The 24,666-nt window shown below is 36.4% G+C and overlaps 1 protein-coding gene across 7 annotated transcripts in view; it reads left to right on the plus strand.

Annotated features, from left to right (window-relative positions):
- LOC146002466 (uncharacterized) overlaps positions 1–23,502 on the plus strand; it is a 31,064-nt gene extending 7,562 nt beyond the window's left edge. For 6 of the 7 annotated variants that reach the window (XM_083140328.1, XM_083140329.1, XM_083140326.1 and 3 more), the window contains exons 3-8: positions 8,044–8,151; positions 9,463–9,519; positions 16,878–17,001; positions 18,283–18,440; positions 20,987–21,226; positions 21,907–23,502. In XM_083140328.1, coding sequence (XP_082996454.1) covers positions 8,044–8,151; positions 9,463–9,519; positions 16,878–17,001; positions 18,283–18,440; positions 20,987–21,226; positions 21,907–21,973 — 754 coding nt within the window. In that variant the 3' untranslated portion in view covers positions 21,974–23,502. The remainder of the gene's footprint in view (positions 1–8,043; positions 8,152–9,462; positions 9,520–16,877; positions 17,002–18,282; positions 18,441–20,986; positions 21,227–21,906) is intronic. The other variant, XM_083140333.1, reaches the window with a different exon arrangement.
- The last annotated feature ends 1,164 nt before the right edge of the window (positions 23,503–24,666 follow it).

Consider the following 24,666-nt stretch of genomic DNA (forward strand, 5'->3'; position numbering starts at 1 on the left):
CCATCATCGTATAGAGTGGGTACCTGAAGGAAACTTTGGGGGGTAAAGGCAGCCAGGGGCATGGTGCTGATCACATCACCTCTACCTTTGGCCGTGATCAAGAATGTGTGGGGCCCTATCCTCACCCTCTATATGCCTTCATGGCATGGTCCATGGCACAGGGGAGCACTTTTTTACAATGCGCCTTTGCTTTTCTGTAACATATGACCAGGGGTGGACAAAGCTAAAATAATTCAGGTACCCCCCCCCCCAAATATGGACTTAGAAAGCCATGAATACAACTAAGATAAAGCTACAGGTTTTGAAATGTGACCTAGAGAGATTTAATTTATTAATCACTACAAAATTGGAATAAAAATAATTAATTCTTGTGCCTGAGTGGTCTTCCTAACGGTAACAGCGTAAACATGTCCTCCTCCGTAGCCGTGCGGTCTAAGGCATGGGTGCAGTCTATGGGTTATATATGTACACACACACACACCCTGTTTATAAGATGGATGGTGCACAAAAATTAAAAAAAGATACATAATCGTTACTTCTTTCTTTTAAAAAATAAAAAGCAATGGAAATTTCCTTAAATTAACATTATTATTAAAACAAAAATACTGTCTGTGCATAAAGTGAACTGAAAACATTAATCCAAATAAATGTACTTTACTATTTTTATATTTTTAAAAAAAAATGTAGGGAATGGAGATTATAAGAAAATGGGACCGACAGGCATGGTGGAGTGGTTAGCACATTGCATTACAATGTGTGGGATCCCAGGTTTGAATCCCGGCCAGGCATGGGTGTTTTATCATATCATCACTCATCCTCAATTTTGTGATTGTAAACTGAAGTAAAATAAACCTAATCAGTTATTCAGTGTAACAAACTGGCAGAATATTGCACTAAATTTTAAGATATTTATAGATATATTGGATCGGTAACATTATTACTGATACACCGATATGCCTATATGTACCGATTAATCTGTCCCATCCCTAAATATTATTGACCTAGATTTAACACTGTGCTTCCACATAGCCAAATGGTAGAGGTCTGCAAAAGTGATCCATTGCTTGTCCACCGCAATGGGAAGAAATATCTGCCCACTCCTGTCCTTCGCAGCCGTTTTCTTGAACAAGACAGACTCTCCCATCTGAAGGGGAAGGTTTCCGGCATCCATCAGTACTCAGCGCGGTTCAACAGCAGGCTGACAGCCGATGACCGCCGGCATCTACTGCACTTTGAGCACGGGGGTAGGAAGCAGGGGCGGACAGGGCATATAGGATCACTTAAGTATGTACAGTGGGAATCTGTTACAAGCAAATATTGTTAAAACTGATAATACAATACTCTAATTTTGAATGTCACTGCATAAAAATGTTTGGATTGAGTCGAAAGGTGGTCGTTAGTGTTCCGTTACTTAGAGACTGCTCAGGAGGAATCTCGGAAATTAAATGTGAATGACTGTCTGGTGACATACCATTTGATGGATTTATTATAGGGATGTGACGAAGCTGAAAATTTACCTATGCCGATGTACTCACCGATAATTTTTGGAACCGATACCGATGCCGATATTTAACCGATTCCGATACATAAGATTATTAAACAGAAATTTGCTATGTACATTTCTATTGCATATCATATGTATATACATATATATTCTCAAGAGATGCGAATGTACATTTGAATCTACAAAATGTTATGTGAACCTTTAAGAAGAACATGGATTCTAAAGAGATTAAACATTAGTACACAAATAGTTCTTTGAAATGCAAAATGAATTCCTGTTCTGCCAGATTCAACTTCAGAAACAAAAGTTTTGGAAGCACTTCAGGAAGTAACATACTTCTTCTCTTATCTCAAATCAGTTCAGCAACACTGAACACTCAATCACTGAATACTGATGCAGCAGGTATGTCCAAGTATTTTCTCAGGACTTGCTTCAGGTTTGAATACTTATTTTTGAATTTCCAATACAACAACAGATCCTGGTTCACCAATGTACTGTTTTATTTCCGATTTATAGTTAGGTTGATCCTCTAAATGAGTTTGCAATAATTTTATTACAAAAACTCTACAATAATGACGAATCATAACCAAATTTTCAATAAATCTTACAAAACTAGAATATAAAACTTATTAGAAGGTAAAAACTCTAGTATAATCTGTACCGGTTTAAATATCGGATTTTTGCCGATTCCGATACCGATGCCGATGTGTCAATTTCGGCCGATTTTCATACATCTGTAATTGGCTTTGGCACATCTCTAGTTTATTAATTTCAGACAGCTTTCTGAAACATTTATTGATTTATGCCACTATTTTTGAATGACCAACCAAAAACTATTTGTACAGTATCATTATAGAGTTAGTAGGGTTTAAACAAAGTGCATAAACTTTCAAACGTCACTATATAGGAAAGAAATCCGCAGACTGTATTTTTGACTCCTTCCCTAATCCCTGAAAGGATAGCACCCAGAATGACAAAAGGGAAGAGAGTGACGTACATTTTGATACCTCTATTGATTTCAAACAACAGGGAATATAGCATGTTACAGGTAAACATGTTTTAATAGTTGATGACAAATCCAGGTGAGATATAATTGGATACGTCTGTGCTTTTACAGTTCCATTAAGTGGACAGGAAACAGCCTGTACCAAATAAAGGATGTAACATAAAAGTGGTCTGTTTTAAATGCAACGAAACTAATACTAAGTTTTACTTTTTAAAAAATACAAACACATCAACTACATCCTTAAACATTGCCATTTGCAAAATATGCACAGTCATGTTCATATTTTGAAAATTTTGTATTACAGGTGACCACCATTTCATTGTTGACACTTGGGCAATCTGCGACTGAAATCATCCATGGCAAGTTACATCATGGAACCTGCCGGTTTCTGCTTCAATACACTCCCACTTCCTGATTTCATTGGCCGATATAATAAGATCATGTGTCCCGAGATTAGAATAACGTTGATATTCTCATCTCGCAGAAGCAACAGGTCCACCATTTTTATAGAACGCCTTCACAGCTCTGCTTGTTTAGCTCACCTCCAGCGATCCAAGTCTGTAAATGGCGTACATTTCTGATTCAAATGGCAATCATTCAGTGTTACCAACACAGTTGCAGAAACTCCCAATGAAAACAAAAAGACCTATTTTTTCTCCCATTTGAAACCATTTATCCATATCGGAAAATAAATCTCATAAAAGTTGGATGTTATGAAACTTCATTATGAAACCTTCTGAATGTATGCATATTTATCATCTATCAGTTCTTGTTGATGAAATCTGTATAGAGACATTCCACGAAAAGTGTCCCTACTCCATGTAAATAACAAAATGAATTAATATGGAAATTATTATTGCTTTTAATTGGATTAAGGTTTAGATGTTTGTGAATGCCTATATTCAAGAGACAATTAAAGTCATGTTAATGTTTTTCATGCCTTTAGCCCATACCATCATACTCAAGTTTTTTAAATTTTTTAACAGACACAAGAAAGTACTTCATAATTCCAGTAAATCAGTTTGTTATGAATATTTTAATCCAATCTCATGTCTAGAACCTTAAATTTTGTGTGTAAAATGTCGCGCATGTAATGCTGGAATGCCCCATAGTGCAGTTGATTGAATTGAAAAGTGTGTATGGATGTGTTTACACTTTTTTTCTAAATACAAAAAAGAAAAAAAGATTTCTACATTTTACCTTCGAACACACACACATGATGACATTATCAAGTGTGGAAGTGTTCAGAATCAATGGATAGAAGTTAAAGTCTGTGTAACAAAATTCGAGATTAGTGACGTTTAGTAGTATGAGCTGATCCAGGAGTTTCAACTTCTAGAAGTGGTATTGCAATTAAAATGCAAACAGATATATTTTGCACAGTAAATAGTGTGTGTAATGTTACAAAATCTGTTTCATCAATTAATTGCCATATAATATATCTCTAAGGCATCGTTCAGCCAGCCCTATAGGTCATAGGTGCATGCTAGGTAATAGGAGTGTAAAGTGTGTTGGTGGTTTAGGATTCTGTTGGCTGTTAGAAACCCATAGACTTTGAGAGGAAAGCCGCTCCGAGTCACATAAAGTGCATAAATGTAAAATCACTTTTAAACATGGTGGTTCGTAAAAATCACCAAACTATATGGTATCTTTAATTTTCCCAAAAACTAATTACTGGACATGGAGGTGTTCTCCAGGGTTACTACTCACCTTGAATTCTGGGATTTGTGCGTGAATTTCTCTCCGTGAAAAATTACAACTTTTATGGAAGATTATTGTTAGATAAGATATCTCTAAGTTCATTAATTAAATTTGAGTTTGAAATTCTTCTACAATAAACATTTTTCGTAGGTTAGTGTATCCTGAAATATTTGTGACTTGTGTCCGTAGGTGTATTTCAAGTCTGAGTATGCGAAACTACAAATTTAAACTCCGCACCTTAAATGAAATATTTTAAATGTATATACCGTTTAATTAGATTTTTTGGAATCACACAGACACTTTATATAATAAACATACTTGTGTGTGGGTGGTGAGAGGCAGTAATTCATAAGGTTGAAATTGAGAAAGCATGTGCTTGTAGTCTTGTACGCTTGAATTTTGGAAAGTATGCCTTGAAAACCGGGAATTATACTTGAATTTTATCATGGTCCTAGAGTGGCCACCCTGTTCTCAGAGATTGATATCTTGCACTTCAAATGAAAAGTAAAAGTGGTGTTCGTAGTACATTGCTGGCTGGCCTTGACTATGCTATAACTTTTATATCATTATTCCTCATGTTGTTCATGGATTTTATGAACACTTACGTTAATATTTTTAAATTATGACTGAACCAGTGCAGATAGTCTTACCGATTCCTACCAGTACTGCTGCTTGAAAACCATTAAAGTTATTCAAAATAATTATTAATATTAATGGGTGACTATTGCACTCCAATTATAAGCATAACTTTTCTAGGGTTTCATTTTAAAATATTCATGAATTATGTAAGAATATTGCAATATCTGTTATGTAATTTCAAATTGCAGTTTTTCTTGCAATATTGATGCAAAATAAAGGAAACGTCAAATTTTGCATAATTTCAGGATAATTAGACTGTGCGAAAGTGTCACATGGGATTTTTGTGGATTGGTGGAATACTGAACCGGCACAAAAGTATTGGCTAGTATCACAGGGTGGCTACTCACCAGGAATTTTGCGTGATTTATTGGCTCTGGGAATATTGTGTGAATTCTGCTTGAATTTTTCTCGGTACATGTGAAAAAATTGCAATTTTTTAATATCCAATTCCATTTAATTTATACCAGGTGTATAAGCTTAAATCTGCTGTTTTGTAGTCAGAAAGACACATGGTTTGTTCATAGAAAGCAACAAGAAATTTATTCAAAGTACTTGCCCTCGCGAGCTACACATTTTGCCCACCTCTCGGGCAATTTGTGGATACCACGCCAAAAAAAGTCCTTCTCTTTCGAGGCAAACCACTCATCAAGCCATTTTCGGACGTCTGCATACGAATCGAAGTGCTGCTCAGCGAGGGCGTGGCCCATCGACGAAAACAGATGGTAGTCGGAAGGGGCCAGGTCTGGTGAATAGGCGGGATGGGGTAGCACCTCCCAGTTTCGTGTCTCCAAGTAGTTTTGGACCAGTCTTGACGTGTGCGATGGGGCGTTGTCGTGGAGGAAAATCAGCTTGTCATGTCTTTGTTGATAACCCGGCCTTTTGTCACACAGAGCACGGTGCAATTTGATCAGTTGTTGGTGGTTGCAGTTGGCAGTGACAGTTTCACCAGGTTTCAACAGCTCAAAGTAGATGATACCCTGTTGATCCCACCAAACACACAGCATCGTCTTCCGGCCGAAGCAATTTGGTCTCGAGGAAGATGTTGATGGTTGGCCGGGATCAACCCACGATTTCTTGCGTTTAGGATTCTCGAAATATATCCACTTTTCGTCGCCAGTCACAATCCGATGCAGGAAAGACTGTCTTTTTTGTCTGGCAAGCAAGATTTCGCATGTGTTTTGGCGTCTCTCCAGCTGCCGATCGGTCAATTCATGCGGCACCCATTTTCCAAACTTTTGAACCTTTCCATGGCACGTAGACGCATGGAAATGGCTGCTTGAGTAACACCCAATTGCTCGGCAAGCATCTTTTGCATTTGGGTATCGTCCTCGTCCAAAAGAGCCTGCAATTGATGGTCCTCAACCTTCCTGGGCCGATTTTTACTCTTCTTGTCGTTCAGGTCAAAATTGCCGACGAAACCAATCCCTGCACGTTGTTTCCGATATATGACTGTCACCATAGGCCTCCACAAGCATTCGATGCGATTCAGCAGCCGATTTCTTTAAATGGAAGCAGAAAAGCAAAGCTTCCCGCATATGCTCTTTTTCTGGCACAAAACTAGACATGCTTACCACAGGAACACTGTCTGTTGTTGTCTGCACGTGCTGACGATGTGCACTGATTCGTGTTGGCCGATGTCCAACTCATACAAACACCAGGTATGGCGTGCCCATGGTAGCTTCATACGCTCACTAACGCCATCTATGAGCAAACAGCAGATTTAAGCTTATACACCTGGTACATATTTATGAATGCCCTGGGGAAAGTTTTTCACAGTTTAGATTTTATTTTTATCAAAGAAGGAAACTAAAAGAGCCCCGTGTAAAGTGAAAGAGAATCCATTTGCTTTATTAGTGCCCCTTTTCAGAAAACACTACAATTGTATCTGACAGGCAGAAGATTATTGCAAGGTAAAATATCTTGAATATAAAAAAAAAGACGTTAAAAACTGTACTTATGCATGCGAGTATGTTGTTCCTATTTTTCTTTCTGTAGAACGACGTTTCGGAGATTAACTATCCCCTTCTTCAGGTTCGTATGAAAGAACTAGGTACTTAGCATAGTACCACGTCGAAATGTAATATAAGGATTGTGGACAAAGGTTGGTGTGGATACATTTAAAATATTATATCCTCGCCCTAGAGGTATATAAAAAGCTCGTCGTTCACTAAAAAAACATGCACAATAAACCTATTCTCATGTTAAAAAACTAAAGAAACCTGCATGTATCACTATACAACTTGCAGGTTCGGCCATTCCTGCCCAATATTTTAAATGTATCCACACCAACCTTTGTCCACAATCCTTATATTACATTTTGTCGTGGTACTATGCTAAGTACCTAGTTCTTTCATACGAACTTGAAGAAGGGGATAGTTAATCTCCGAAACGTAGTTCTACAGAAAGAAAAAATAGGAACAACATACTCGCATGCATAAGTACAGTTTTTAATGTCTTTTTTTATATTCTGGAATTGTGAGTAATACGCACCAAACCTACAGAATGCGGTAAAATATCTTGAAGTCGATTAGGTAAATTTTAAATTCTTATGCAATTAACACTTTTTTGTAGATTACTATGAGTATATCCCGTAACATTTGCGACTTGTGTTTCCAGATGTATTTCTAGTTTGAGTATGTGAAATTGTACAAGTAAACTCCGCACCTTAAATATATATACAGTTTTAATTGAACTAGAATTTCTGGATACCTTGAAATCGCACAGACCCTTTATATTGTTTCTATATTTGTGTATGTGGATGGTGAGAGACTGTGATGCCTAAGTTTAAAATAGAGGAAACCCCTGCTTGTACCCTTCAATTTTTGGAAAGTTCACCTTGAAAACCGGGAATTATACTTGAATTTTATCATGGTCCTAGCGTGGCCACCCTGTATCAGTAAATGAAATCCAACCGATACTGTTGGTATCTCCACTGGTATCGGCTGATATCTATCCACCAGTATCATGTTAGCCCTAGTTTAAATGCATGTAAAAAGTGTAAACTGCAGGAGGAATGCAATCTAAGTACATGCAAGAGGAATGTGCAGTTATCCATTTTCTCCACATACTTCATTCTCTCCCCAGAGATGGCAGGAATATGAAATAGAAAGCTACTTTCGTAGAGGCACCTTTCGAATGCTTGTTGTTTTCTGTAGGGCATTCTGGAACTTTACATGGCATCTTTCTTTCACAGATTCACGGCTGAACCCTCTGTTTCGTTCGAAATGCAGAAGCAACAGCGGAAGGAGGCTTGCTTTGGCTTTTTCCATCAGAAGAGAAAGAGCGGACCAGATGCTGAAGGGTGAGTGTTCTTATATACAGATATTTCTATTCTATTTAATTTTTCACCTTGGTATGTTTGCATTTTTATGGGACAGGAGTGAATAGTGTGTCCAAATGTGTGTGTGGAACAAAAGAAATCCTAGAAATATGTATTGATTTGTATTTTTGTTTCTATTCTTGTAAATATAATTTTAGTGTTATGTATTTGATATGAGACAGAAATTTGTGAGAAGAATGTTCTTTTGTCTATGCTGTATGTCTTTCATGTGCCTATCAAGTGGTTTATAGCGATATGTAATCTGAATTGGTAACACGTGTTGGTGGAAATAACTTAGTGGAGACTTTAAAGAAAGATTGAGAATGACAATGATGTCAAGTGTGTCTATACTTGATATTTTGTGGTTTCAGACTTCAACAACAAGATTAATGACTAGTGAACTGCCGTGCTGTATAATCCATGACAAATAATAATAATTGACAATTCAAAACGTAAGAATGAGAATCACAGTGCACAAAAAAAGATGAAGGCAACTATGAAACCATGAGCTGTGGAGTTGAATCCATTATAAACCATACATAGAATTTACCATTCATTCATTTGGGTCTCCCCTACAGCATAGTGGCAACATATTAGATTTGATTCGTGCTGGAGGCACGTTGCACCGTGATTCAGACACCACTTCCGATTATACTGTCCCTGGATTCTGTAGAGCAAGGCCGTGTATAACGGAAGAGTAGGGGAGAAAGCAAGTTGGTGGAACAAAACATTGTCACTGCTGGAAATGGCTGTTACCCGCAATCACTTCCCCTCTTCAAGAGTTCATTGGTCGAGAACTCTCGCGACGCCACATGCTTTTGCTCACTTGTTCCAAAGATTCCCAGGACAGTGTACAGCTTATCTGAGCATAAAACGGACAGTCCATTCACAGTCAAGGTTAACTTAGTGGTAAATATTCATGCCTTAAAGGCCAAGAAAAACATTACAATGCAGTGTCTTCTTCAAAGTAATTTAATTATTGATTCGTTAGAAGTACATAGGATAGGAATCTGCCTGAAGCAATTTATCATTGCATATTAAATAGCATTAATACCATAACTGCTACATTGAGAGTTGTGTAGACATTTGTAATGATAGTGACGAATGATACAAATCTGATATGTATGTGATTAGTTATAGTAGCTGTAAAGAGATTTCATTTCTAGGTATTATATTAATTTTCTTTGCTTTGAGTGTGAGGTTACGTATTTTGGTTCTTTATGTTTAGATATTATTTGATGAAAAGGTGTGGCATGTGTTAAAATTGTTCTCTATTTTGTGATTTATTCTCAGTTTCACCCTTTCAAAGCATGATGTGGACCAGAGCGTGAGGACCTCTTGGATGAATGAGTGAGTGAATTCTTTCAGACTGCTGTATATTGTGTAGTTTATGAGTAGTGTGGAGATGTGAACTATGAGTGTAGTGTGCCTTAAATTCTACTTCTGTACCTAAAGAATTCTTTCAAATCTCCCTTTATTCATTTTTCCATGTTCAGACACATTAAAAAAAATATTTCCTATGCATCGGGTGTCACAGATTTTTTTCCAAAGTGACACATCGATCAAAACCAGGTATGCATCGAACTAACTGTAAGCTGTGATATGCAGAGTCTGAATTTAATATATTGGAATTGAAAACATGTCAGCCAGTTTTGATCGAATCCAATAACAGACCAATGCTTCAAGGTATAAACTCTGGTATAGGTCAAAAGTACTGCAGGTGTACCACAAAGTCTGAAACCTAGCAGTACTTCCCTTAATGCAAAGCATGCTCCATGTGTCTGCCACCAGAGCAGTGCTAATGTTGTCGCCTTGTAATCAAGGGGTCCCTTGTTTGATACCTGGTGGAGGCGCATAGTGGTTCAGATCACATTTTAAGCTTTTTTTGGTCCAGTCTTGATTAGCCTAGGCCCATGTCTAAATCTGCAAACATGCCATTACGTTTTTTTGCCCCGTTGCTTTCTTGTGCCATTGAAATTGTCTGAAACTTGATATCTGCCTTACAGTACAGTTGCCACTTTTCCTGCCAAGCGTCAGCTCGAATGTCACACACTATAATCTGCAGCACAGACACACAGTACGGAAGCAGAAGGCAGCTTCAATCCGGCATCACAATGCTTTCCGTGTATTGACTACATAAATTGTAATTGTGGAATGTGATTTCATCTTTTACATTTTTTCTAAATACAGTGTTATCGATAAAAATTCCCAAGTAGCACTGAGTTTGAGATTGTTTTGCACTGAACATTGCCTCTACAAAGAGCAACTTGCAACATGCCTGAATGACACCCCAACATATCTGTGAAAATGCAATCTAGACAGTTTTGAAAATGACCAAGTATGGTGTAGAGCATGCATCAGGAAAACTATCTAGTGTGCACTGAACTATTTCTCTTGAATCAAGTACCAGACCAGTGCCCTTTCCATTACAAAAATTTCATCTCCAAATCATGTAATTGTTCTTCCCTACTTAATGCATCTTCAATTGTTTTTTTTAACTCGGTTGTAGCCCAAGCGATATCCTAAAATTTCCTGAGTTCGTTGAGCTCTGGAAATGTACGCAAGACTGGTGTGAAAGTGACAAATGGGCTTATATCCTGGCAAGTGGTATCTTGAACATTAATTTGATGAATGCCCTACACTTCAATATAGTCATTGTTTGCGACTTGGATTGCACACAAGTGTGTGTGCAAAAATGCACAAGAAAATGTTATTATTCTATACTAAGAGCTACTACAATATGGAAAATTGATATGGTACCATAATCTCGATAAGTGCAATTTTGAAACCTTCCTCCTATCACCCACTTAAGTGTAAGTTCTGAATGTATGAATGTGTATCATCTATCAGTTCTTGTTGATGAATTGTATATAGTGCATTGGATTGAAATGTGTGCATGGAAAAGGATGTGTTTGGGCACAAATACTTTTGTTGCGTGGAATGCACAGTCACTTCGTTTCATACAATATCTAGTGGATATGGAAAGTATACATACCTTACCTGTAATATATGCTGTACGGATCAAATTTAAGATCCTGAGTAACATATACCTATGTCATAGAACTTATAACATATTGGCAGATTTTTACACTAAAACTCAGGTTATTTGCATGAATATTTAATTGGTAAAATCATTGTCAATTTTAGTAACCTTACGCATATACCTATAGAGTACTGATTGGTACTGTACTGATCAAATTTGAGATCCTGAGTGACATATACCACGTAGTCATATAACCTATAATATATTGGGAAATTTTTGCATTAAAACTTGTTATTTACCTGAATATTTAATGGTAAGATCATTGTAAAATAGTGGTTCTTTTGGCAGATACTTGTAAAGTTCTAGGGCCTTCCCAATGGCGCAGTGGTAGCATCGTCACCTTGTAATCAAGGGTTCCCGGTGAATGCACATTGTGGTTCGGATCCCACTTTAAACTGCAAGTCCAGTCCCGATTAGGCTTTCTGTGCATAAAAGTGGACTTAAAACACCAAATCAATCAATCAATCAAACTTGTAAAGTACTGACTGATCTCTTTCATCTTTACTTCATAATAGTACTAATTATTTTCCTGTAGTTTACGGTTATTACAAGCATAAGAAAACAGTTTTTTCTTTGGACGTTTCAGGAGAACACACGCTCCTTTCATCAGACATTTATTTTCATTTTGACTAAAGATACAGTTATAACAATGGTTAGTAATTTTTAAACAAAAAGAATCTGTTATATAATGGATGTTGTCAATGTTACATTGTTGTAATATAGCAACTTAACTGTGAAAAAAGCAGTCTATTTTATTTTTATTTTAGAATTATTTTTTTTTTTAAATTATGAATCCCAAATATCATCAGGTAATTCAAATTCATCATTGTTTTCACAAAGTCTCTTGATGTTTTCTGTTACATTAAATAATAATGAGGATATCAAAAATGAAGAAGAAAGGCTCTTTAATATAGCAAAAGAAAATGGCTTTCACACTAACAGAATAAACCAAATCAAAAAACAAGTTGCAAGAAAACTAAAGGAAAAGAGACAAAGATGAAAAATCTGTTGAAAAGAAATTTGTGTGCATTCCATTCCACAAGGGATTCTCACATAAAATTGCAAAAATTTTTAAAAGTTTTAATTTCAAAATTGTTTTTAAATCACCAAGAAGTTTGGAATGTACATTTAATGAATTCAAAATGAGAAACTCGCTACCAGATGTGGAAACCACAGGAATATATAATATAAGTTGTTCATGTTCAAAAGATTATGTGGGACAAACAGCAAGGAAAATGGCAATAGGATGGCATGAACATGATTTGGACATTATAAATCTAAACCCAAGAACAGGTTTGTCAACTCATATCATCGAAGAGAAGCATTTGATTAAAAAGAGAAGGGTTTTAAAAAGATTAACGGGAAACACAGAGTTGAATGTCTGGGAAGCCTCGTTCATTGCAGAAGAACACTGGAATAAATTAAATAATGAAAATGGTAACATAGATCCAGTGTGGAGTTTTCTTTTTCACAAATGGAGTAAGCCACCATCTTTAAAATTTAATGTAACAGAAAACATCAAGAGACTTTGTGAAAACAATGATGAATTTGAATTACCTGATGATATTTGGGATTCATAATTAAAAAAAAAAAAAAAAATTAAAATAAAAATAAAATAGACTGCTTTTTTCACAGTTAAGTTGCTATATTACAACAATGTAACATTGACAACATCCATTATATAACAGATTCTTTTTGTTTAAAAATTACTAACCATTGTTATAACTGTATCTTTAGTCAAAATGAAAATAAATGTCTGATGAAAGGAGCGTGTGTTCTCCTGAAACGTCCAAATTAAAAACTGTTTTCTTATGCTTGTAATAACCGTAAACTACAGGAAAATAATTCTATCATGCAAGCAATGCGTACATACAAGAAAAAATAGTACTAATTGTTTATTTAACTATTAAGACAAACTACTTTAAATGTGACTAATTTCAGTCTTGATATTTATACACAACCAGAATTCTGTTACAATGTTTGTTAAGGACATTTAGTTCTTCTGGATATACGATGTTTTCAGCTTTTTTTTTTAAAAAAAAAATGATTTGTACATTTTAGGTGCATTTGGTACCTTCTAACACATATACATGACGATCTTTTCAAGTGCGAGTATGTTCAGAATCATTGCATAAAAGTTGAAGTCTGTGTAACAAAATTGGAGATTAGCGTCATAAAAACTTGCCGTTTAGTAGTAGGAGACATGATCCTATTTCTTCCAGGAAGAAGTCATATTACAGTTAAAATGCGAAGAGAGGTGCATACTGCACAGTAAATTGTGTGTGTACTATTACAATTTGTGTGTAATTTGAGACAATTTTCAGAGTGCCTGCCATGGAGTTTGAGAGTGTGTGTGTAGAAGAATGCTCTTGTCTTCCTCTGAGAGTTCCAAGGAACAATAGTGTGTGTGGTGGCATGCGTGGTGAGTGACGATGATTGGCTGATTTTTTAGTGCTCTAATTTTAGAAGTGTTTTGAAAATCAAAGTCAATGATCCAAAGTGTAAATACTGTCCCACATAATCAAATTAGAAGTGTAAGTGGAGTTCAGAATATTAACACATAAACAAATTTCGTTTACAATTTTTTTTTTTTTTTTTTTTATATTCACGGCTAAAATCTGCCCGGCCAAAGAATGGACTTGAGGAAACCCAGACTTTCCGCCTCCAGTTCAAGGGGATAAGAGTGGTGTTCCTACCAGTTGCTACATGCCTGATTTTTATTTAGTCTTACACGACACCGCTTCCTGTCAACATGCCCCCTTGAATCGCATTTCAGGGAGAGGCAGGGAATTCAAGACCCATTCGCTTGCTACGCAGCGGCAACCATTAATCTTCGTCGTCTTTGACCTTGTTGAGGGTGCCACCTGTTTCGAAAAAGACTCAAAACAAAAAATTTGGCAATGCAGGGTACGACAAGAATTTCCCCTCACCACGGCAACTGGACAAAGCCGATTGGTTCAGCAGTTCATGTGACCTTCCCTGGCTCTCGACAGAAAAGACAAAAATAGAATTTCCAAGTTCATTCTTTGGCCGGAACCACTGTAGGGGCACATACTGTATTTACACGTGCATCATGCGCACCCGGGTTTTTGATGGGGAAAGCAACAAACAATTATATCTCTTGTATAATGTGCAGTACATTTAAGGTTCAAGAAATGGCTTTCTTAGTTGTAGGTCATAAAGCTGTTGCTATGTGGATTAACAGCGAATGACATCATACATAATCAATGAGTCACCTCGTATATCGTCTTGTGTGTACAGTGAGTCACCAACCCATACTAATCCCCCCCCCTCCCTCCACTGTGTTTAAAATCCTAAATTTTCATTGCTGTAATCACCTTGTTTAGTCTGTAGAAGAAGGAAGCAAGATCAAAGTTACCTTATGGATTTGCAGTTCTCGGTTATTTTCTATTATTTATCGCCCAACAAATACCGCTGATACACATCCCATGTGACAGGAGGTGCATGCTCATATTCTGCCAGAACGGCATCGCAATACGTTCAGTCACAAAGGGGAAAATCATGAGAAGTGGCCATTTCACTTTATAGTGTTCTTTTAAAAAAATATAATTGCTAAAAAAATCCAACCTGGTAATTTGTATTTTCACCAGTTGATATATATGTTATATGCAGTAACATAATACGCACCACAGTTTTTTGGGGGAAAATTTTGGAAAAAAGTGTGCGTATGCATGAGTGTAAATATGGTATTTAGGCCATATATCGAAAGTAATGCAGTGATATTTTTTTATCCTTGTGGCAGCATTTCGTTTTGGTTCCCTAGAACTTTTTGAGCCTGTGGTACTGAGATACAGGGACATTGCTGGTCAATTAACACAAATGAAAATAAGAATCCAGAAAAGAACCTGGAGAGGACATAGTAGCAGCACCTGCTTTTTTATTTTTCAATAACCAGCAATGGCAAAATTAACTTTCAAGAAAATTCATTAATATAGGCCATGTATATATGCACATTGGGGATAGCAAATTGGCAAGATAGTTGCCGGATGGTGTGCACAGGTCAAGCTATAAAATGCCTAACATTAACCGTCCCTCTGTATTGACAAGAGTAATTGGCAGAGCAGATTTATTCTTTGCTTGATACCTGAACCCAAAAAAAAGCACAAACAACTCCTTGTATTATTGTAAAACATGGATTGTGTGATTTATTGCTTCTATCCTAAAACAATCGCTTACCGGTTTGGATGGTGCCACTTGAAAGTATGGTAAGATCCCTGTTGGATAATAAAACAATTGCTCCAGAGTTGTGGATGTCTGCAACTGGTTTCTGTGCACAGGCCCAAGTATTTGGAAGCACTAAGTGCAGGGTTTCCAATCCCTTCCAAGATGGCTGTCTATCAATTCACTGCCTCCTCCGTGTGTATTGGCTTATGGTGAATAAATGAGCAGAATGTGGTTCTGATTTCATAAAGTTTGTAGCTTTTTTAGCATAGAATATGTGGACTAGTATGCTTCAATCTTTTTCTGATTATGTGTAATTTCACTTAAATGTACATATACCTTCTTATAAAGCTATTTGTGATAATAGTAATTGGGGAATTAAATGATTTGTGGTTGGATATTTTTTTATTTATCATAAGTGTGTCATAACCATATCCCCCCGTAAGGAGTTATGACAGGAATATTTCACCTTGCAGTGGATTTTTTAAGTGGAAAAAGTCATGCCTGAAATAACACAGTCTCCATCATGAGTGGTTTACATAAGTGGGTTAGCCAGAGGTTCTACTATTAAACGATAGCCAAAACACACATCTGATCTTTCTTTGCTCATCAATTTGTATTCGCCCGACCCTGTGGCCGAGTGGTTAGCACATCGCACTGCGACACCAAGGGTCCCGGGTTCGAATCCCGGTCCGGCTTGGTTGTTTGTGAATGTCCATTCATCAATTTCATCATTTCATCACTCATCTCCATCTTCGCAAATTAGCCAAGAGGCACAAAACGTGAAGTAAAATAAACTAAATCAAATCAAATCAATTCGTATTCATCCTCACCTTCATGAGTACATGAGAAATACAAAAGCAGTATAAATAGTGAAACAAGCCCATTTTGACTACAAAAAATATCTTTGCTTTCCAGGATGAATTGTGATGTATTATTCAACACCTTTTCATTTTCTTATTTTTAATTTCCTGTAGTGTCTGTTGACATCAGCTGAACCTAGAGTATCACTCTCTATTAAGTTTTTACATGCACACGACACTTTACGGAATATATATCCAAACTGTTACTGCCAGACATTAACTATAGATGCATTGGAGTCTTATATTAGACAAATTTTTGTTTCTTTTTGGCTGTTGTTGCCTCGGTGTCCAAACTGGTTGAGTTCTGAATGCTTGATCACACCACAAACTGACCAGGTTTATGCAAGGATGCACGTTTCTGTGTGTGTGTGTCCATCCATCAGTCCGGCAGTCGTTACGTTGTCCCTGACCCTCATGACCGTTGCACCATCGGTTATTATTAATTGCCATCATGAGAATGCACAGCAGGCGGTTTTTCGTGTGTAGTTGCTAGTGTAATGCTCGATCAGGGTCAACTAAAATTAGTTTTTTTTTTACTTAAACTTTAAATTAAACAATCTGAAAAAGTATGTATATTTGAATGTTCATAAATTTATCCCATATTTATTTTCTGGTTACAGACCTGCTGCAAAACAGCACATCACTGAGGAGAAGATGGCTGCCCATTTGAGTCAGCTCCACATCAGCAAGGATTACACATCTCATCAGAATGCCCAAGAAGTGAATCTTCTTGAACAACAGAAGGTACGTTAGATGTATGCAGATTCTGTGTCAATATGGCCTCTTTACTTTTACACACAAAGGCGAGACAGGGGTGGATGCATAATTTGAAATGGGATATGATCTGCCATGACAGTAAATTTTATGTGTATGTAGTTTAACAATTCTTATCCTTTTACTGTACATTGGGCCCCTTTCTAAATACCTTTTGTTGCTGGGGACCCACATTATGTCCTAAAATGCATCATATTTATGCAGTGGAATCTTGATTTTACATTCCCATAACTTACATTTTCCTATAGTTTTTCTTGTATGTACGCATTGCTTGCATCATAGAATTATTTTCCTGTAGTTTACGGTTATTACAAGCATAAGAAAACAGTTTTTTCTTTCAGAGCGTGTGTTCTCCTGAAACATCACAAAGAAAAAACTGTTTTCTTATGCTTGTAATAACCGTAAACTACAGGAAAATAATTACATTTTCCTGCATTATAATTCACTCTTTATGTTCCCAAAATAGCAAAATGTTACAAAATTTTCCTCAATTTTACATTTTCCTGCATTTCGAGTTTTTTCAACTTGGTCCCCTGAAAATCGTAAAATCGAGGTTTCGCTGTATAAAGTAGTCTTTTCATTAAAATTATACAACACTTTTTATTTTTATTTATTAATAACAGTTAATTATGAACTAGTATTAATTTGATTAGATGGCTGGAACTGCATTTCACTTTCAAGTCTCATTATATCAGGCTAGACGTCTGAAACTTTATTCTACAAATGAGATATTAAATTACTTTTTCTCACAAGTATGTCCTTACTAAATGCATCGGTGCCTTCAAAGTCTTGAGAAGGATCTCTTCCTGCGTTATCTGGAAGTGTGTTTTTTTGTTAAGTAGTTTTGCATTATAAACTCTCCCTAATGTGAATAATAAAAAAAAGGTCTGTTACTTCGAGGTACTAGATTTAGTGCAAGATGTTTTAAAATTTAATAATTGAGTCTATTTTGTTCAAACCTTTGCAACAAGTATAAAAACTCTTCAAGTCCATGCAAACCCCCTGGAAGCCTATCTGTGCATAAATTGGACATTAAGGAAGAAGCAACAGAAATGTGACAAAACTAATTTCTGAAGCATGGATGTTAGCTGAGTTTCAGAGTAACAGATTCTGTTCAAATCTGATATTTTTAGAATTATGATGGATTGAATTCAAACTGAAATCAGGAATAATTAGCTCATCGCCTTTATACATTTTATTGTTGAGGCTGAAATCTGTCAGAAGCCTCATCTCTTTTGTCTTTTCTTACAGGTTGCTGGTTCCAGTGCAGAAAGAGTGAGTGCACTGGTGCAAGAGATCATAGACTCCCAGGAGAGCGATGAACGCCGAATGAAACGTCTGGTGCTGTGTGACGAGATGAAGTACCTCAAGACTGACCCTGTAATTCCAGATGCTCTTTTGGGAAAGCTGTAAGTGTATTGCTAGATTGTAGATTTTGCAAACATAAGAACAGGTAAACGTTCTAATGTTTAAAAAAAATAGTGTATCTGAATGGATTTAGCAGGTAAATCTTGCTTGCAGCCCCCTCCCTCTCCTTCATGCCTTCATTTTAGAGCAGATTAGTGCAATATAGCAAACTTTGGTGTGTGTACGTGGGGGGACCCAAAAGAAACTGGAATCCTTCTCTGTGGACAGGGCCATTGCAGTACATGCTTCCGCTGCTAGATGCCTGTTGTGGGATCCTTTCTTCATCAGTCTGCTGACCGGTGTCGTCGTGTGAAGTTGTGGTGCCACATAGTAAATTCTTTTGTTGAGCATCTCTTGTTTGTTCATCTATTTTTGTGATGGCTGAATAGTTTGAATAACTTTCAGCTCTGATATCCTGTTTTCTGTTAGGGAAAACAGCAGGGGAAACAGTTGTAATGCTTGAAACAGCTTACAAGGAATCTGCTCTGGGGAAGATACAAGTTTATGAGTGGTTTTCCCGCTTCAGGAATGGTGAATTGTCACTTGCAGACCAACCTCGCTCAGGGCGACATGTCAAGACGATGCTGACTACTTTTTCTGATGCAAAAGGCATCGTTCACTCGGAATTTGTTCCTAATGGCCAAACTGTTAACTTGTTTTACCTTCAAGTTCTGAAAACTTTGCTTCACGCGATGAGATGAAAATGTCCTGAGTTGTGACAAAGTGTGGAGGGGTGGCTTCACCACGACAATGTGTCGATGCACAAGGCATGGGTGTGAAACAATTTTTGACCAAAAACAGCATGATCCAGCTTATCCACCTGCAATATTCACCACCCGATCTCGCTCCGGTGAGTTCTCAAAGGAAATTGTTTTGTGGACGTGGAAGAGATGAAGATAAAACAACAGAGGCATTAAAAGGCATCGCTTTGCAAGAGTTTAATTATTGCTTCGAAAAGTGGAAAACATGTTTAGATGGACAGAACTTGGAAAGATATTACATTTCTAAGAACTAAAAATAAATTCACAATTTTTTATTACAAAATTCCAGTTTCTTTTAGGTCCCCCAACGTATATAGTAATCCTTTTGTATCTAATTTTATCATATTAGTTATCTTTCAATTATTCATGTTTCCCTTCCCCCAGTCGTAAACATTTCAGAGTACCAAGTTTGTGTCAATTGTAAATTCGAAATGATCAGGTTTACAGTACAATTAAAAATTTTGTCAATAATGTTTTTCCATATACTTTTATTCATATTATTGGAGCTTAAAAATTGCACTAACAAGGAATGATTAGAGGCACATATTTTTGGTAAATAAAAAAGCAAAATTTCGGTATAAAAACTGAGTCAATTTCGGGTTCAAAAGCGGTAAATAAAATAAAATATCTGTGTTATAGTGGTGAATAATCACATAAAAAAATGCTATATAAAATGACATTTTGGTTTTAAAATTGTGAATATAATCCTAAATTTGATTTAAAAACTACACTTATTCCACAGAATTAACATTTCACTTCTAATAGCCCATTTATGTAGTTATCCGAGTATTAAGTTTATTTCTGTGTAAAGGAGTCAATTTTTGTTTCTCCAATATTAACAGCAGAATTAATAAATTTTCCGGGAATTGCATAACTCTCAGGATAATTCAGACCTTAGAAGGTGTCGCGTCTGTGAATAAACCCTAAATTTCGTGTTTAAGAGTTAATTTCGCTTTTTGCAGTTCATTTCGCATTATTTCGTGACAAAACATGGTCACAAAATGCATCTCACACCTTTCAAAAACATTAAAAATTAACACTACAATGTGTTTTTTCAAATTTCGTTTTTTCGTCAAAAACGAAATATGCGTGCCCCTATGAATGATGAATTATTTTTTTTATCTAACGTTATGCAAGTCCAGAGTCAGTTGTTAATTGAGGACCATAATTGTAAATTTGTCATATCATGAAGATCAAAATGTTTCTATTCATAGCTTCCATACATGTTTGGTGGTGGGAGCTTTTTCTTGTAACAGGTGTAAGTCAGTAGGGGAAAAATAATTAGTGGTGTGTATATAAAAAAATCTAGCCCTAGATCAGGGAAAAGAATTTTCACCCTGATCCAAAAAAAGTCGCTATCAGAAAATTGTAAATTATCGTGTTATATAAATGTCTATTCTTCAACACTTTCTGTGCAAATGTGTCTGAAACTTCTTGAAAATAGGAGTTTTTATTCCAGAAATGCAAAACCAATCACTTCAGGGGAAAAATACTGTGTAGAATTTGAGATTTTTCATTGGTGGGAGATGTCGAACATTTCCTCTCTTGATTCTTTCCAAACTTAGAGGGCAATGATGAGTTTTCCCCTGCTGGAGTCAGAGTTTTGTAGATTTCCCTTGCTGACCTAAAAATTTTCCATCGTGCAAATCCTGAAAGTAATACGAGATATTTAATTATGAAACTTAATTTGAATTTTTTGATAATTTTTTTAAGTACTTGTATTATCAAGAAACAGTAATATACATCATTCGGAAACCTCAAGGAATATACCTTGTTTCTGCTTGCAGGCAAAAGCCGTCAATGGCACTGGTCCTGTGGCAACCACCAGCAGGTGTTATCAACGATCGCTTGAAACCTGTGCTGCCAACCCAGTTCGACGAGCAGATGAATGATATAACGGATATCATCGGTGGAAGTGCAGCCTGTGCTGACAACAAGGTGCTTGACCAGCAAGCATCACAAGAAACGGATGCAGTTGATAACAACAATTATTCTACTCTGGATCTCAACACCCTGGTAATGCCAAGGTAAGTTATTTCATTACTTTTATACTTTAGAATTTACTAGCGAGAGTTGCCATTTATCTTGAAAGTTTGGTCCTCGTGGGTTAATGTGGTGCATCTCTGAGGACTTCCATAAAATAAAGAGTTTGTCAAAACCTCTGTCGTTAAGGCATCTGCCTACCATGCAAGAGACGTGGGTTGTATCTCTGGCAGGAGACAACTGGAATTTTTTCCCACCTGTTAAAGCGGCTCTGGTGCCCACCCAGTGGGTACCTGGAGGAAACTCTGAGGGGTAAAGGCGTGGGCGTTGTGCTGATCACATCATCCCCACCTTCGGCCGTGACCAAGAAAGTGTGGGGCCCTAACTCCACCATCCCTATACGCCTTCACAGCGTGGTGCAAAGCACAGGGGAGCACTTTACTTTTAAATTTTTCTGGGTTAACTTGTAGCAACAAAGACATGAGTAACACTAGTGCTATCAGCAATGTGTTAAAATTATTCCTTTGGCAACTTTCAAAGATATGTAAAAATCTCCATTATAAAATTGTTTGAAAAGCTTCTTCAGTAATTAATTTTGGACTTTCCCATGCCAGTACCACTGGTACTGTCGGTTTCAGCTCAGCTCCTGCCTCTTAATAAATATGTTTTGTGTTCATTAGTTACTAATGTTGTTTATAAATGCCTATTTCTGTTTGTGTTACAGGCTTGTGAATACTCGTGAACCCAATCCAAGATCTTATGCAGGAGTGGATGAAGACATGGAATGCTGATGTTCTTTTTTTCCTTTCGAGTTGTGTGGATGATGAGTGAAATTGCTGTGGTCCAGTGTTCGTCTTCAGAAGAGTGTGTAGCTGATTCATCTTCACAACGTCATATATAACATATTACGTCACTGTATTAATTTTCATGTTGCATATTCATTTATTTCATTTTTTTCCCTTCTTGCTTGTATGCTCGGGTGATAGTACAATTTTTAGAGTAGCAAAGAATGATTATTAAGTAACTCAATGTACATGTTATGAATGTTCATACTGAATTAATGCTTTATGTATTATGGTTCACATGGTGTAGTCTGTCTATTTGTAAATTCATTCACATTTCGAGAGTGTTAATTTCTAATCTGTGACTCGAGGGGAATGTTTAGCATGTGGGTGTATGGAAGTTGACAGTGTTTGTTTTTTATTTTTTTGTGTTTGCTGGGATGAGAATTCATCCATTCAAAACCATTTGCATCAAATTTTCTTAATGTAAAATAATTCCCAGTTTGAGGAAAGGTGCAAATGTGCTCTCGCAAGATGCATTTAAGTATTTGGTGTGCATTAATAGATTATAAAATTTAGGAGAAAGATGGCTACTTAACGCTTGAGGAACATGCAGTATCTTGTTTGTAACGGCTTGGAACTTACTCGTCAAATTGTTTCCACTGTAGGTAGAATGTATGTTTTCACTGAAATTTTTGACGTTAGTTTTCCTTTAAAATTATGGTTGGCTTGACTTTCTTCTCAGCATGTTGGAAGATTGAAAAAATTCTGTAGGGCAGCTTCTTTTTACTTTTAACATATTTAGATGTAAATTCCATATGATTAGATATCACCAAAAGTACTTTCCATCAAGCTAAAGTTCACATTTGAAATCAACGCTGTGTATATAAAATGTCAGTGAAGATATAACTTTATGCTACTGAATGGGCCACATTGTTATACAACCTGCATTAGCTTGCGATTTTATATTTCAAATTAATCTTAATACCTCATTACTTCAGAATAATGAATATGGAGGTATCTTTATTAGAGCATTTTCCCCCATACATATTATCTTTGAACATTTAAACAAAAAGATCGTAATCTGAAAGAGCATAAAAATGTCCCAAGCTTGGCTTGCCATCTTTATTTATCGATTAGTAACTAAATGTTATGAAGCAAAAGTATTTTTTCGTGTTTAAAATTTTCTGATGTAAGTTGAGTTTCATCACAGTATTCAGAGCACGGCACACTATTTAAAGGATTGTATTTAACAATAGAGTCGAAGCATTTGCATCTATTCTTTGTTGATGGGCACATTGTTATACAATGTGATAGGTCATTAGTTATTGAGAGAATGATCCGTGGGAATGATGCTCTTGTTAGGAGCTTCATTCCAAGAATGTACGATGGCGTGAATACGTGACTGTTTGTATAAGATGCATTTGACCCTTTTGTAAATGACTTGTGTATGTACATCAAGAATTTTTTCATGTTTGCATAATTTAATTTTTTGAACATTTAAAAAATGAACAAAAATAACGCAATAAAAATAGTTAAAATGAGTTGACATTTTTTTTTCATCTGCCCTAATTTATCAATAAAAAGTTAAGCTTTTATAACTTAATGCCTTGTGCGTGAATGTCACCAGAAATTTATGATTGTTGGCGAGGCGGTTTGGAGTGGTCAGAAGGCTGATATAAAATTGGAATGAAGCAGTAATAACAATATAAACATATAATTTGGGTACTAATTTATTGTTATTATATGTACACTTGAATGTAGCAGATGAGTTTGTCTCAATATTTTCACATTTCATATCATTAATCTACTGTACCAAGAAAATTCTTCGGATGTTAGGGGAGGATTTTTATCCTAAAGTCTATGTGTGTGACCCACATAAAAAAATATTTAATTTTGGAATTGTGAAAACTCGTGGAACCAATTACGAGGGTAACTATTTATATTTTGAGCCTAACAATGAAAAAACAGGAATTTGGCATGAAAACTGCTTTATTGTTTTTCGAAGTATTCTCCTTTATGGTCAATACACTTTTGCATTCGTTTCGAACCATTTGTCAAAGCAGTTTTTCCAATCTTCTTGAGATACCTCCATAATATGGTTTTTGAACGCATCAACGGCACCTTCCGCCGACGAAAATCGTTGTTCATGCAATTTATTCTTGACATTCGGGAACAAGAATAATTCATTGGGTGCCAAATCAGGACTGTACGGCGGATGACCCATCAATTCGATTTTTTGACTGTTCATAAAGTCGGTTGTTAGACGAGATGTGTGACAGCTGGCATTGTCTTGATGAAGAATGATCCGATGGCGTTTGTTTTCCGTATTTGACCGAAGACCTCTGGCAAACAAATTGTTGTGTACCATTCAGAGTTGACCGTTCTACGTTCCTCTAAAGGCAGAGTTGCCACATGACCAGTTTTCCTGAAAAAACAGGCGACCATTTGTTTCGATGTGCTTCGAGCGCGAACAACTTTTGTTGGATTGGGTTCATCTTGAAACACCCATACAGTCGACTGCTGTTTACGTTCTGGCTCATATGCATATATCCATGATTCGTCACCAGTTACAATCTTATATACGTCTTTTGAAGCACCACGATTGTATTTATTGAGCATTTGTTTGCACCAATTCACGCGAGCGTCTTTTTGAGTTTTTGTCAAATTGTGTGGGATCCAATGAGAACATACCTTTCTCA

Source organism: Lepisma saccharinum, chromosome 18, assembly GCF_977018435.1.
Source record: "Lepisma saccharinum chromosome 18, izLepSacc3.1, whole genome shotgun sequence".
Taxonomy (NCBI): Eukaryota; Metazoa; Arthropoda; class Insecta; order Zygentoma; family Lepismatidae; genus Lepisma; species Lepisma saccharinum.